This window comes from Vespa mandarinia, chromosome 25 (genome assembly GCF_050613455.1).
Source record: "Vespa mandarinia isolate Hongniang chromosome 25, ASM5061345v1, whole genome shotgun sequence".
Lineage (NCBI taxonomy): Eukaryota > Metazoa > Arthropoda > Insecta > Hymenoptera > Vespidae > Vespa > Vespa mandarinia.
In genome coordinates this window covers 1,486,864-1,502,500 of record NC_140834.1, presented here as the reverse complement: position 1 = coordinate 1,502,500, position 15,637 = coordinate 1,486,864, and the positions used below count along the sequence as shown (strand labels likewise).

Here is a 15,637-nt window from a genome sequence, read left to right as displayed (position 1 = left end):
TATTTTACTATGTATTTCATTTCAGGATAATAATGCAACTTCATACATGGAAAAAAATCGTTTAGAAAGTGATTCGCTTATGGTTGATGTTGATAAAGCTTTACGTGACATGGCAGATTATATTTATAGAGAGACAAGATTTCCAATTGGTTTCTATGACATAGCGATCACTATGACCCAGTAAGAATATATATATATATATATATATATATATATATATATATATATATATATATATAATATATATATATATATATATATATATATATTAGATTGGAAACTATGAAATGGGCATTGAATGAAAATAAACAACTAAACAAAAACGCCCGTTTCATAGTTTCCAACCTGATACATATATATTAGATTGGAAACTATGAAATGGGCGTTGAATGTAAATAAATAACTAAACAAAAACGCCCGTTTCATAGTTTCCAACCTAATATATGCATTTATAAAAAATAATGTAAATTAACAAAATATCTAAAAAAATATTTACTCATTTTTTCAGATTAGATATATGTAACATGTTTGACAATTATTGCGACGATTCGACACTTGGTAAATAATCCTAATTTTATTTCAGATATATTTTATATATATATATATATATATTAAATATATTAATATAATTGAATTTATTTATTTACACAGGTTATGCGTATGTATCAGGTGCATGTAACAGACAGGACGATAACAAAACTTCAGAAATGGCTGGTATCGTTGAGGATAATGGTGGTTTTAGTGGAATTATACCGGCTGCTCATGAAATTGGCCATTTGTATGTTATTACATTAAAATAAAATATCATATTGTATTCTTATAAATTATTATAAAATAATATTATCATAAAAATTTTTTTTTAGAATTGGTGCAAGACACGATGGTAATCCAAATTATGCTACTGATTGTTCAGAATATGATGGCTACATAATGACCAGTGGATTAATGTTAAATGAAAATGGATTTGAATGGTCCAATTGTACTATAAATGCATTTTATTCCTTTCTCAAGTATGTTTTATCGTTTCAATTTTTATTTATAACAAAATATATATATATATATATATGAAATTATTATTATTACAGTGAAGATAGAGCAAAATGTCTTTACAATGAACCTGTAAATGATAATCCATTACCGCGAATTCTACCAGGCAAATTAATGTCACTCGATTATCAATGTAAAAAAGTACATGGTCCTGAAGCAGAAGCATGTAATGTAAGTTTACAATTACAAATATTTATATATATACATATGTAAACTTAAAGTGTAAAATATATTAAAATGTTTGTACATTTCAGACTGATCATACTGTTTGTACTAGATTAGATTGTTTAATACCAGGAAATATAAAAGCTTGTACAGCTATAGCACCAGCAGCTGAAGGGTCTCCCTGTGGAAAAGGTGTTGTAAGTACATAAGATTAAACATTATTTATATCAATTAAATTCTTCAACAAAATTAAACAATTTTCTTTCTACAGTAATATCAAATACATATCCTGAAATATTTTCTTTCTCAAAATTGATTATCTTCTTATTTTTTTTTTCTTTTCCAGTTTTGTCTCAATGGTAAATGCGTTTTGGAAGGATCATATATGAAATCTATCAATAATAAATTCTGGTTAAGACGTTTCCAACCATTATTCAAACTTCAAAAGATTGTAAAATTATTTGGCTAATGTAATATACATTAATAGCGAATAATAAATTAATATATTTCAATAGAGATAATAAAATTTTGTAAGGTTAATTATTTTATTTCATTAAAAATAAATATGAAAATTTATAACATTATTATTATCAATTAATAATTTTTGGATCTATACCTATTTCATCGTACAACTCAGTTTTAGTACCAGGATAATTTTCTAAAATACAATCTATTATATCTGTACATAATCTTTTACGTTTAACATATTCACGTGTATATTCGTCCAAAGAGGATTGTGTTTTTCTTTTTGTTTCAGTTAAATCCATACTACCGGTAGATTCAATAAGTTTATCTAATTTATTTGTTAAAACTTTAATACTATCCACTAGTAAAACTTTCTCTTTGTATGCTTCTTCAACAGTGACAGATGATTTTAAAGATTTTAATAATGTCTCTTGATTTTTAATCTCTTTCTCTAAATCTTGATATCTAGTTTCAACGTCGTTCGCATGTGCCTGTAATTCTTTATCGATTCTCATTAATTCCTCTATATCTTGCGTCGAGTCCTGAACAATGCAATAAACTTTTTGCTTTCCATATACCTAATCAAATATAAAAAAAGAACATTTAATTGACATATATATATATATATATATATATATATATATATATATATATATATATATATATATATATATATATATATATTTTGGAGTGTTTGATAGTGTTTAATAAATATACATATATAAATATTTAAATTAATTAAAAATAATTATTATCATAATCATTCTTTTTAATTATAATTTAATATTAATTATATATTATAATTTATGATATGTAATAAATTATAATATATAGATATATATATATATATTTTTTTTTTTTGGAGTGTTTCATAGTGTTTAATAAATATACATATATAAATATTTATTTAAAGTATAAATATATAATTAAATATAAATATTTATTATTAATTTATTATTAATCTAAAATAATTATTATCATAATAATAAGTTTTAATTATAATTTAATTTTAATTATATATTATAATAATATTGATTTTAATTATATATATTATAAAAATATATTTTGAAGTGTTTAATAGTGTTTAATAAATATACATATATAAATATTTAAATTAATTATTATGATAATAATTATTTTTAATTATAATTTAATTTTAATTAAATATTATAATTTATGATGTGTAATATATTATAATATATAACTATATATTATAATATATAAATATATATGGCTTAACAATTATTTTCATTATAATAAACATTTAAAAATCTACTTACTTTTTCAAATATCTTTCCTTCTGCTAATAAATGATCAATGGCCTTTTGAACGGCAGATTTTCCAAATTCATTGTGCAAATTCAATACTATATCGTTCACGCTGTAAGGTCTGTTTTGAATTTTTAAATGTTTGTATACGGTATCCATGGCCATTATTTGTTAACCAATAACATTTCTCTATATAACTTATATTAATTTATAAGCTGTAGCAATATTAATTAAAACAATATATATAAATATATATATATATATATATATATATATATATATATACATATACAAACATCAATGATTTTGTATTAGATGTATTAATAAAAATTAGATTATCGTCTCTTACCATATAAAATAATTAAAGAAAAAAATAGAATCTAACCATTTTTCAAAGCACATATAATATATTCTGAATTCAACATAAACCACAAAAAATATATTCGTTTATAGAACCATAAAAAAGAAAAAAAAAGAAAAATTAAAATCGTACACTTTTACGATACAATTAATTGGCTGATAAAAGGCGAAAGTTTACAATGCAAGAACATTCGAACAATGAAAAATATCCTATAACCTGTCAACATCAACGAAAACATTATCGACGACGACACTAGAAATCGCTTACAGCGCTTTAGAATATAAAACTAACAATTCACGATAATCGATCAAATGAAACATAAAAATTTTCTTGAAAAATCATTTATCATGATAATAAATTATTGTAGTTATGTTTCAATATAATTTACAATATACAAACATAATAAATATACATGTAAAAATACAATATATAAAAGAGTAATATTTCTATGATATTGGTTATGTTATCATAACTACGGTAGATAACAAATTATCGGCAATATTTTATTACTTACATATGAATTATACGCAGCTTGGTAAAAAATCGAAGAACAATATTATAGATTGCACAAACACACTAAGAAAAATAATAATTTCTTAATGAAAACTGTAGAACAATAAACGATAAAACAAGCCTGTCGGACATCTTGATGCCAATGATGGAAGCAATATACCGACTGAAACGTGATTGGTTATCATCTTAGCGGTAGTCACGTGACATCGATAGATATTTTAAATCTATACCAACAAATGATAACACATAAGAAAAGAGAATTCATTTTAAATGATTGTTCATAATAAAAGAAAAAAAAGAAAAAGGATGAAGTAAATAAAAATATTTTTATTATTATTATTATTATTATTATTTAAAATATTTATTAATATATAAAGATAAATAATAATTAGAAATATTTATTTAAAAACTCACAATTATTTTCGTAATGCTATATAAACTATTGAAAAAAATAATAATTATTTAAAAATTTTTAAATAACAAATATAATAGACATATTAATGTTTCTAATACAAAGCGCATTATTTTTTATTATTATTTGAATATATTTCTTATAGAAATTCAAATAATCAATCGTTTACGTCACAATTCATAATGGTACAGAAATCTTGCCTGAAAAAAAAAAAGCAATGTATGATTATTATAAAAAATTGTAATATTTCAAAAAAACAACATCTCCAATATTTATATTAACCATTGACTTTTTCTGATAAATGGATGAACTGTCGGCGGCAAAAATCCATTAAATTCACAAGATCTAGAAGCTGCATATGCACCCATATTGTTCCATACTAGCCAATCTCCTATTTGTAATTCTGGCATTAATATATCTTTGACGATACAATCATAGGAATCACAAGTTGGTCCCCATAAAGTAGAATAGTATTTTTTATCAGATACTGGCTACAAAAAATCCACTTTATATATATATATATATATATATAAAGTGGATTATATATATATATATATATATATATATATATATATATATATATTGAAATAAAAGAAAACAATTTTGATTATAAAATGTCAGTTATATACATTGAACAGTGGTATTGGATGACGTGAATTCAATTTCAACAATTCTTCTATAAATCCACTATATACTCCGCAGCTAACATAATACATATGTTTCAGACTATTTCCCACAGATACAGTTTTCTTAGAATGAACAACACTAGCCAAAGTAAATGCTGATGTTACGTAATATCTACCTGGTTCGCTTATGATTTCTATAGTAGGATCTATGTCTTTGATTGCATCATTAATCATATGTGAAATCTAAACAAAATACGAAGATAACTGTTAACATATTTCATATATATACATTCAAAAGTATCATCGTAATAATCAAACCTCATCAATTTGAAATTCACTTTCCCCAGGGAATCCTCCACCAATGTCAATTAATTTGATATCATTACATTGAATCGACTTAGCATAAGTAATCAATTCCTTACATATGTCAATTCCACGTACGTACGCATTTAAATCGACACATGGACTACCAACGTGAAAACTAAATCCATATAAAATTAAACCTAAATCCTTCGTAAGTTGTATTAATTCTTTTGCTTCATCACCTGGTTCACATCCAAATTTGGTTCCAAGTTTGACCCATCTAGCGACAGTAGAATTGCCGTCGCAACGAAAGCGAATAACTATTCTATTAAGAACAATATTTGAGTGAATTATCGACATCACGTAAGATAATTGACATAATACAGGAATACGGAGTAAAATTTACTTACTTTGCTTCGGGAAACAATTTTTTAATTTTATAAAGTTCGCATTTGCCATCCGCTGTCATTTTTTCGACACCTACACTTTTGGCAAATTTTATATGAGACGGAGACTTCGTAGGATGTGCAAAGATTATTCTATCTGGTGATATATTCAACTGCATAACTCCTTGAATTTCTTGCTATTACAAATTACGATTCAGAACATATAATATTATTTTACATAAAAATGAAATCATTTACCTTTGATGCGCAATCGAAATTGGCGTTCATAGCTGCAAGAATCTTAATCACCATTGGATGGGTATTACACTTTATAGCTAACAATAAAATTCTTCTATAGAATATTTTTGTAACGTTACATGGTAAAAAAATATTTTAGTAATCTTACCATAGTATGGCACAACTCTTGGCATTTTTTTGATCCAATCTTGATGCTTTTTAATTATAACACCGAGATCGAATATATAAAATGCATCTTCTTGATGACGAGTGCTAATGATTTTTTTTATAATGTCATATTCTACGATCTCATCTTCGTACAGATGAATTTCTTGGACATTAATTGAAGACATTTTTAACATATACTCCATAGTCGATGCTGGTGCTTCAATGCACAAACCCGTATTGTCACTGATTAACGCATGCTTCAAATTTATATGAGTGTATTACAAAGTAACTTACTTAAATAATGGCATGTTATCATAAAACAATTAATAAATGTTATAATATATCATTAAGAACATTTATTATGCAAGCAATTAGGAACTGTTGATATTGCATTAAGAACATTTATTTTCAAACAATTAATAACTAATGTCACATAACATTAAAAACATTTGTTTAATGTCTGTGAAAAATAATACGTAAAATAATAAGTAATAAGAAATTATTATAAATTCAAGGGTTAGTGATTTTGATAATTTACGTTTTTGATTTATATATATATATATATATATATATATATATATATATATATGTATACACAAACTTCTTATTTATATAAATCAGATTTATTATATATAATATTGAAATTATCGTTAGCTTATTAACATCATAATTTTAAATATTAACTTGTAAATTTTCAATATAAAATGAGAATGTGTTACGTTGGTTAATCGTATCTGCTACGTCGATGTGTATCTGCCTATGAGATAGACTATTAGACAATTAGAAAAGGGATTAAAGATAACAGCATTAATTATTATCATGTGTGAGTGTATATTTGAAAGAATTTTTCTACAACGAGCAAAAAGATGTCTCTTCTTTGATTGGTGTATATGTTTATGGAATGAAAAGAAGGGACAGAGATATTGAGAATGAAAATGAAATTTGGAGTTTACTTTGAGTGATATATGCATAACGTTATAACGAATAGGATAATAGCAACAAGGATTAATGAATGTTTAAGCATAAATGTGAGTGGGAATTAGAAAGGCTATGATTCATACATAAGAAAAAGATGAAACGTAGTTATATTTTTGATTAGATCAAACACGTAATAGCGTTTAGAATTGAACAATAGATAGTTACAAATAGAATAACACAGAGTACAGAGTTATTGTTATCTTGATTATAATATAATTATGTATAATGAAAGATTTCGTAGTTAATTAATCGTATTCGTGATTGTGTGCGAGATAAGCCGATCGATGATCAATAAAAAGAGATCAAAAGAATTTCTAACGTTAGTTATTTTTTATATAAACAGATCGTGCTACAAAGAGGAAAAAAAGACAAAAGAAATGATACTTGACGAGAAATAGTTTATGGATAAATGATAAACTTCGTTAAAAATTTACAAAATGATAAGCGTTTGATTAGATGGAACTTCGTATTATTAAATTAGATCGTGTTCATCGTTATTGAGCAAGAATTACTTCCATTCTTTCATACGACTATTTCCAAATAAAATATTCATTCAGAATTATATATTGTATGATTCAAAAGACAAAAAAAAAGAGAGAGAGAGAGAGGAAAAAAAAAAGAAAAACCACAAAGAATTTTATAACATAGATTTATAATGTGAAAATAAACTTATGTTTTAATTTCTAACGAAAATGATATAATATATATGTATTCATTAATCATTTTTAATACAACATTCGACGTATTCTTATTTCTTTGTCGCAGATATATATATATATATATATATATATATATATATATATATATATATATATTATATTAGATTCTTATATGTATCAATTATGTTTATTATTTTCTAGGGATTTATTGTGTAACAAATAATTACCCAGTTTGGAATATTGTGAAACACATTCTCCTAAAAAGGAAGATAAACATACGAAACATTGAAAATTAGGAATTAATTGTTAATTAATACTATTTAATATGATACATACGAAACGAATATTTACTTACGCCTTAGATGAGAACAATGAAAACAAATGTATACAACGAGATAAACAATGACATCATAAGGACAAATTTCTTCGCAAGAAGTTAATAATAGTTCATAATATATCTAATTCTATCGATGAAATCATCCAAGGTTTAAATATATTATATAAAATAAATTTAATAACGCAAGATTATTATTATTATAATAACAAATCATAGTGATTATATTTCAATAAGGTATATAAATATGATAAATATTATTTTAACATTTAAGAATGATATATATAAATTTTATAACAAAATACAATAATATGTCGATTGTTTCGTCATAAAAAAATTAATAAGTAAATGTTTATATTATATCTTATTATTATTATTATTATAATAATAGTAGTAGCAATAGTAATAATATATAATGGATTATTCCTACGGAATAAAATAATTAAAAAATAGTAAGAAAGAAGTATACCGTAGAAAACGAACTTGTGTTTTTATCTTTATAAAATTAACGTATAATACGTAAGTGTATATGCAATAATAATTAATATCGATAAAAATTGTTAATAAATAAGTTACTATTGCAGTATCGACATTTATAATATCTTCTAGATTCCATACCTACGTTAAAATATTTATTTCATTGTTTATATAAAGAAAAACGAAAAAAAAATAATATCGATCGTTCTAGGATGAAATTAAATAGCTGACAGAAATATAACGTTTATTTACCATTTAAAACCATACGAACTATGAAAACATTTTTATAATATCAAAAACGACATAATTGACAACATCAGTGAAAATAAATTTTAACGCTATAGGAAATACAACAAAAAATTGTTTATTAACGATCAAATTAAACATAGAAGTATTTTTGAAAACTCATTATTATAATATTAAATTATTTTGATTATGTTCCAATAGGATATACTTTATACAAACGTAACAAATATGCACGTAAAAATATAATATATACAAGAGTAATAAATCAAAGATGTTGCTTATCTTATCATCATTATGGTAGATGATAAATTTCCGGGCATTTTTTTATTACTTACATACGATTTATATGCAGCTAGAGTAAAAAATCGAAGAACAATATTATAATTGCATCAACACATGAGCAGAAGTAATAATCTGTTAATGAAAACTGTAGAACATCAAACGTTGAAGTAGGCCTGTCGGCTATCTTGATGCCGATGATGGAAGCACTATATCGAATGAAGCGTGGTTGGTTGTTTTTATCTAAGCAGCGTTCACGTGACTTCAAATGGATATTTTAAATTTATACCAAGAAACGATACTTCATAAGAAAAGAGTGTTTATTTTAAATGAATGTCCATAAAAAAAAAAAGAAAGAAAAAGGATAAAGTAAATAAAAATACATTTATTATTATTATTTAAAAAACTTATTAATATATAAAGAAAAATAATAAGTAGAAATATTTATTAAAACATCACAATTATTTTCGTAATCCTATATAAAATGTTCGAATAAACAATATTTACATGTAAATTTTAAAATAATGAACATAATAGATATATTAATGTTACTAATGCAAAGAGCATTTTTTTGTTATTATTTGAATATATTTGTTATAGAAATTCAAATCATCCATTCTGTTATATATAATCAATCGTTTATGAAACGATTCATAATGATACAAAAATCTTCCCTGAAAAAAAAAAATAGGCAATGTATGACTATTATCAAAAATTGTAATATTCCAAAAAAATTAATATCTCCAATATTTATATTAACCATTGACTTTTTCTGATAAATGAATGAACTAACGGTGGGATAAAACCATTAAATTTACAAACAATAGAAGTTCCATATGCACCCATGTCATTCCATACAAGCCAATCTCCTATTTGAAATTCTGGCAATAATACATCTTTGATAATACAATCACCGGAATCACACGTTGGTCCCCATAAAGTGGAATAGTATTTTTTATCAGATACAGTCTGCAACAAATTAACTTTCTACAATATATAATATATAAAATATAAATATACATATATATACATATAATTTAATATGTAAAAAATATAATAAATATAATATATTAATTATATACATTGAACAATGAATTTGGGCGACGTGATTTTAATTTATACAATTCTTCTATAAACCCACTATAAACTCCGCAGCTAACATAATACATCTGTTTCAAACTATTACCCACAGATACAGTTTTCTTAGAATGAATGAAACTAGCCAAAGTAAATGCTGATGTTACGTAGTATCTACCGGGTTCGCTTATGATTTCTATAGTGGAGTCTATTTCTTTGATTGCATCATTAATCATATGTGAAATCTAAACAAAATACGAAGATAACTATTAATATATTTCATATATATATATATATTCAAAAGTATCATCTTAGTAATCAAACCTCATCGATTTGAAATTCACTTTCCCCAGGGAATCCTCCACCAATGTCAATTAATTTGATATCATTATATTCAATCGATTTAGCAAAAGTAATCAATTCCTTACATATTTCAATTCCACGTACGTACGCATTAAATTCGACACATGGACTACCAACGTGAAAACTAAATCCATATAAAATTAAACCTAAATCCTTCGTAAGTTGTATTAATTCTTTTGCTTCATCGCCTGGTTCACATCCAAATTTGGTTCCAAGTTTGACGCATCTAGCGACAGCAGAATTGCCGTCGCAACGAAAGCGTATAACTATTCTATTAAGAACAATATTTGAGTGAATAATCGACATCACGTAAGATAATTGACATAATACAGGAATACAGAGTAAAATTTACTTACTTTGCTTCGGGAAACAATTTTTTAATTTTATAAAGTTCGCATTTGCCATCCGCAGTCATTTTTTCGACACCTACACTTTTGGCAAATTTTATATGAGACGGAAACTTCGTAGGATTTGCAAAGATTATTCTATCTGGTGATATACCAAGTTCCATAACTTGTTGAATTTCTTGCTATTACAAATTACGATTCAGAACATATAATATTATTTTACATAAAAATAAAATCATTTACCTTTGATGCGCAATCGAAATTGGCGTTCATAGCTGCAAGAATCTTAATCACCATTGGATGGGTATTACACTTTATAGCTAACAATAAAATTCTTCTATAGAATATTTTTGTAACGTTACAGGGTAAAAAAATATTTTAGAAATCTTACCATAGTATGGCACAACTCTTGGCATTTTTTTGATCCAATCTTGATGCTTTCTAATTATAACGCCGAGATCGAATATATAAAATGCATCTTCTTGATGACGAGTGCTAATAATTTTTTTTATAATGTCATAATCTCCAATCTCGTCCTCATACAGGTGAATTTCTTGGACATTAATTGAAGACATTTTTGACATACACTCCATACTCTATGCTAGTGCTTCAATGTATAGACCAGTATTGTCACTAATTAACGGCATGCATCAAATTTATATGATTGTATTACAAATCAACTTACGCACATAATGGTCTGTTATTATAAAACTATCAGTTTATATATATATATATATATATATATATATATATATATCATATTAGATTCTTATATGTATCAATTATGTTTATTATTTTCTAGGGATTTATTGTGTAACAAATAATTACCCAGTTTGGAATATTGTGAAACACATTCTCCTAAAAAGGAAGATAAACATACGAAACATTGAAAATTAGGAATTCATTATTTATTAATACTATTTAATATGATACATACGAAACGAATATTTACTTACGCGTTAGATGAGAACAATGAAAACAAATGTATACAACGAGATAAACAATGACATCATAAGGACAAATTTCTTCGCAAGAAGTTAATAATAGTTCATAATATATCTAATTCTATCGATGAAATCATCCAAGGTTTAAATATATTATATAAAATAAATTTAATAACGCAAGATTATTATTATTATAATAACAAATCATAGTGATTATATTTCAATAAGGTATATAAATATGATAAATATTATTTCAACATTTAAGAATGATATATATAAATTTTATAACAAAATACAATATTATGTCGATAGTTTCGTCATAAAAAATTAATAAGTAAATGTTTATATTATATCTTATTATTATTATTATAATAATAGTAGTAGTAATAGTAATAATATATAATGGATTATTCCTACGGAATAAAATAATAAAAAAATAGTAAGAAAGAAGTATACCGTAGAAAACGAACTTGTGTTTTTATCTTTATAAAATTAACGTATAATACGTAAGTGTATATGCAATAATAATTAATATCGATAAAAATTGTTAATAAATAAGTTACTATTGCAGTATCGACATTTATAATATCTTCTAGATTCCATACCTACGTTAAAATATTTATTTCATTGTTTATATAAAAAAAAACGAAAAAAAAATAATGTCGATCGTTCTAGGATGAAATTAAATAGCTGACAGAAATATAACGTTTATTTACCATTTAAAACCATACGAACTATGAAAACATTTTTATAATATCAAAAATGACATAATTGACAACATCAGTGAAAATAAATTTTAGCGCTATAGGAAATACAACAAAAAATTATTTATTAACGATCAAATTAAACATAGAAGTATTTTTGAAAACTCATTATTATAATATTAAATTATTTTGATTATGTTTCAATAGGATATACTTTATACAAACGTAACAAATATGCACGTAAAAATATAATATATACAAGAGTAATAAATCAAAGATATTGCTTATCTTATCATCATTACGGTAGATGATAAATTTCCGGGCATTTTTTTATTACTTACATACGATTTATATGCAGCTGAAGTAAAAAATCGAAGAACAATATTATAATTGCATCAACACATGAGCAGAAGTAATAATCTGTTAATGAAAACTGTAGAACATCAAACGTCGAAGCAGGCGTGTCGGCTATCTTGGTGCAAATGATGGAAGCACTATATCGACTGAAGCGTGGTTGGTTGTTTTTATCTAAGCAGCGTTCACGTGACTTCAAATGGATATTTTAAATTTATACCAAGAAACGATACTTCATAAGAAAAGAGTGTCCATTTTAAATGAATGTTCATAAAAAAAGAAAAAAAAAGAAAAAGGATAAAGTAAATAAAAATATATTTATTATTATTATTTAACATATTTATAAATATATAAAGATAAATGATAAGTAGAAATATTTATTAAAACATCACAATTATTTTCGTAATCCTGTATAAACTGTTCGAATAAACAATATTTATATCTAAATTTTAAAATAAAAAATATAATAGACATAATAATGTTTCTAATATAAAGCGCATTTTTTTATTATTATTTGAATACATTTGTTACAGAAATTCAAATCATCCATTCTGTGATATATAATCAATCGTTTATGAAACGATTCATAATGATACAAAAATCTTCCCTGAAAAAAAAAAAATAGGCAATGTATGAATATTATCAAAAATTGTAATATTCCAAAAAAATTAATATCTCCAATATTTATATTAACCATTGACTTTTTCTGATAAATGAATGAACTAATGGTGGCATAAAACCATTAAATTTACAAACAATTGAAGTTCCATATGCACCCATGTCATTCCATACAACCCATTCCCCTATTTGAAGTTCTGGCAATAATACATCTTTGATGATACAATCACCGGAATCACACGTTGGTCCCCATAAAGTGGAATAGTATTTTTTATCAGATACAGGCTGCAACAAATTAACTTTTTACAATATATAATATATAATAGATATATATACATATATATAAATAATTTAAATATATTAAATTAATTATGTACATTGAACAATGAATTTGGGCGACGTGATTTTAATTTATACAATTCTTCTATAAATCCACTATAAACTCCGCAGCTAACATAATACATCTGTTTCAGACTATTTCCCACAGCTACAGTTTTCTTAGAATGAACGTAGCTAGCCAAAGTAAATGCTGATGTTACGTAGTATCTACCGGGTTCGCTTATGATTTCTATAGCAGGGTCCATTTCTTTAATTGCATGATTAATCATATGTGAAATCTAAACAAAATACGAAGATAACTAATAATATATTTCATATATATATATATATATATATATATATATATATATATATATATATATTTACAAAAGTATCATCTGAACAATCAAACCTCATCGATTTGAAATTCACTTTCCCCAGGGAATCCTCCACCAATGTCAATTAATTTTATATCATTACATTCAATCGATTTAGCAAAAGTAATCAATTCCTTACATATTTCAATTCCTCGTACGTACGCATTAAATTCGATACATGGACTACCAACGTGAAAACTGAATCCATATAAAATTAAACCTAAATCCTTCGTAAGTTGTATTAATTCTTTTGCTTCTTCGCCTGGTTCACATCCAAATTTAGTTCCAAGTTTGACGCATCTAGCGATAGCAGAATTGCCGTCGCAACGAAAGCGAATAACTATTCTATTAAGAACAATATTTGAGTGAATTATCGACATCACGTAAGATAATTGATATAATACAGGAATACAGAGTAAAATTTACTTACTTTGCTTCGGGAAACAATTTTTTAATTTTGTAAAGTTCGCATTTACCATCTGCAGTCATTTTTTCGACACCTACACTTTCGGCAAATTTTATATGAGACGGAAACTTCGTAGGATTTGCAAAGATTATTCTATCTGGTGATATACCAAGTTCCATAACTTGTTGAATTTCTTGCTATTACAAATTACGATTTGGAACATATAATATTATTTTACATAAAAATGAAATCATTTACCTTTGATGCGCAATCGAAATTTGCGTTCATAGCTGCAAGAATCTTAATCACCATTGGATGGGTATTACACTTAATAGCTAACAATAAAATTCTTCTATAGAATATTTTTGTAACGTTACAGGGTAAAAAAATATTTTAGAAATCTTACCATAGTATGGCACAACTCTTGGCATTTTTTTGATCCATTCTTGATGTTTTTTAATTATAACACCGAGATCGAATATATAAAATGCATCTTCGTGATCACGAGTGCTAATGATTTTTTTTATAATGTCATAGTCTCCAATCTCATCTTCGTACAGGTGAATTTCTTGGACATTAATTGAAGACATTTTTGACATATACTCCATAGTCGATGCTAGTGCTTCAATGTATAGACCCGTATTGTCACTGATTAACGGCATGCTTCAAATTTATATGATTGTATTACAAAGCAACTTACTTAAATAATGGCATGTTATCATAAAACAATTAGTAAATGTTGTAATATATCATTTAGAACATTTATTATGCAAGCAATTAGGAACTGTTGATATTGCATTAAGAATATTTATTTTCAAGCAATTAATAATTAATGACACATAACATTAAAAACATTTGTTTAATCTCTTTGATAAATAATACGTAAATTAATGAGTAATAAAAAATTATAAATTGTAGAGTTATTAATTTTGATTATATTCGTCTTAGATTTATATATATATATATATATATATATATATATATATATACACATACTTCTTATCTATATAAATCAGACTTATTATATATAATATTGAAATTATCATTATCATAATAATTTTAAATATTAAAATTTAAATTTTCAATATGAAATAGGAATATTTTGCGTTGGTGAATCGTATCTACTACGTCGATGTGTATTTGCCTATAAGATAGACCAATAGAAAATTAGAAAAGGCATTAAAGATTACACTATTAATTATTAT

The 15,637-nt window shown here is 24.6% G+C and overlaps 5 protein-coding genes across 11 annotated transcripts in view; 1 reads left to right on the top strand and 4 right to left on the bottom strand.

The window, feature by feature from the left end:
* Positions 1-1,743, top strand: part of LOC118446638 (A disintegrin and metalloproteinase with thrombospondin motifs like) — a 4,209-nt gene extending 2,466 nt beyond the window's left edge. The window contains exons 8-14 of the mRNA XM_035877571.2: positions 26-180; positions 509-558; positions 652-778; positions 864-1,010; positions 1,086-1,218; positions 1,302-1,409; positions 1,559-1,743. Coding sequence (XP_035733464.2) covers positions 26-180; positions 509-558; positions 652-778; positions 864-1,010; positions 1,086-1,218; positions 1,302-1,409; positions 1,559-1,681 — 843 coding nt within the window. The 3' untranslated portion in view covers positions 1,682-1,743. The remainder of the gene's footprint in view (positions 1-25; positions 181-508; positions 559-651; positions 779-863; positions 1,011-1,085; positions 1,219-1,301; positions 1,410-1,558) is intronic.
* LOC118446613 (homologous-pairing protein 2 homolog) lies at positions 683-3,962 on the bottom strand. Of its 7 annotated transcripts, none has more exons than XM_085664136.1 (4): positions 3,295-3,655; positions 2,958-3,134; positions 1,829-2,255; positions 683-1,604 (listed from the first exon to the last, which is right to left on the bottom strand). In XM_085664136.1, the coding sequence occupies exons 2-4, from the start codon at positions 3,108-3,110 to the stop codon at positions 1,537-1,539; spliced, it is 648 nt and encodes a 215-aa protein (XP_085520262.1). In that variant the 5' UTR covers positions 3,111-3,134; positions 3,295-3,655; the 3' UTR covers positions 683-1,536. The 7 variants fall into 7 exon arrangements, with proteins under 7 accessions (XP_085520262.1, XP_085520261.1, XP_035733405.2 ...); XM_085664135.1 differs by having other exon boundaries at positions 2,958-3,142; positions 3,295-3,654; XM_035877512.2 differs by lacking the exon at positions 3,295-3,655 and adding an exon at positions 3,821-3,962 and having other exon boundaries at positions 684-1,604; positions 2,958-3,142.
* Positions 3,963-4,388: 426 nt separating this feature from the next.
* On the bottom strand, positions 4,389-6,145 carry LOC118446609 (ornithine decarboxylase 1-like). The gene is made up of 7 exons (XM_035877504.2): positions 5,953-6,145; positions 5,805-5,881; positions 5,571-5,743; positions 5,176-5,485; positions 4,861-5,100; positions 4,514-4,722; positions 4,389-4,431 (listed from the first exon to the last, which is right to left on the bottom strand). Exons 1-7 carry the CDS (start codon positions 6,143-6,145, stop codon positions 4,389-4,391), a joined length of 1,245 nt encoding a protein of 414 aa, XP_035733397.2.
* A 3,320-nt stretch (positions 6,146-9,465) lies between these two features.
* Positions 9,466-12,836, bottom strand: LOC118446611 (ornithine decarboxylase 1-like). The gene is made up of 8 exons (XM_085664173.1): positions 12,701-12,836; positions 11,103-11,344; positions 10,955-11,031; positions 10,721-10,893; positions 10,326-10,635; positions 10,007-10,246; positions 9,685-9,893; positions 9,466-9,598 (listed from the first exon to the last, which is right to left on the bottom strand). Exons 2-8 carry the CDS (start codon positions 11,302-11,304, stop codon positions 9,556-9,558), a joined length of 1,254 nt encoding a protein of 417 aa, XP_085520299.1. The 5' UTR covers positions 11,305-11,344; positions 12,701-12,836; the 3' UTR covers positions 9,466-9,555.
* Positions 12,837-13,277: 441 nt separating this feature from the next.
* Positions 13,278-15,031, bottom strand: LOC146872175 (ornithine decarboxylase 1-like). Its single transcript, XM_085664181.1, has 7 exons — positions 14,839-15,031; positions 14,691-14,767; positions 14,457-14,629; positions 14,062-14,371; positions 13,709-13,948; positions 13,408-13,616; positions 13,278-13,320 (listed from the first exon to the last, which is right to left on the bottom strand). The coding sequence occupies exons 1-7, from the start codon at positions 15,029-15,031 to the stop codon at positions 13,278-13,280; spliced, it is 1,245 nt and encodes a 414-aa protein (XP_085520307.1).
* Between the last annotated feature and the right edge of the window lie 606 nt (positions 15,032-15,637).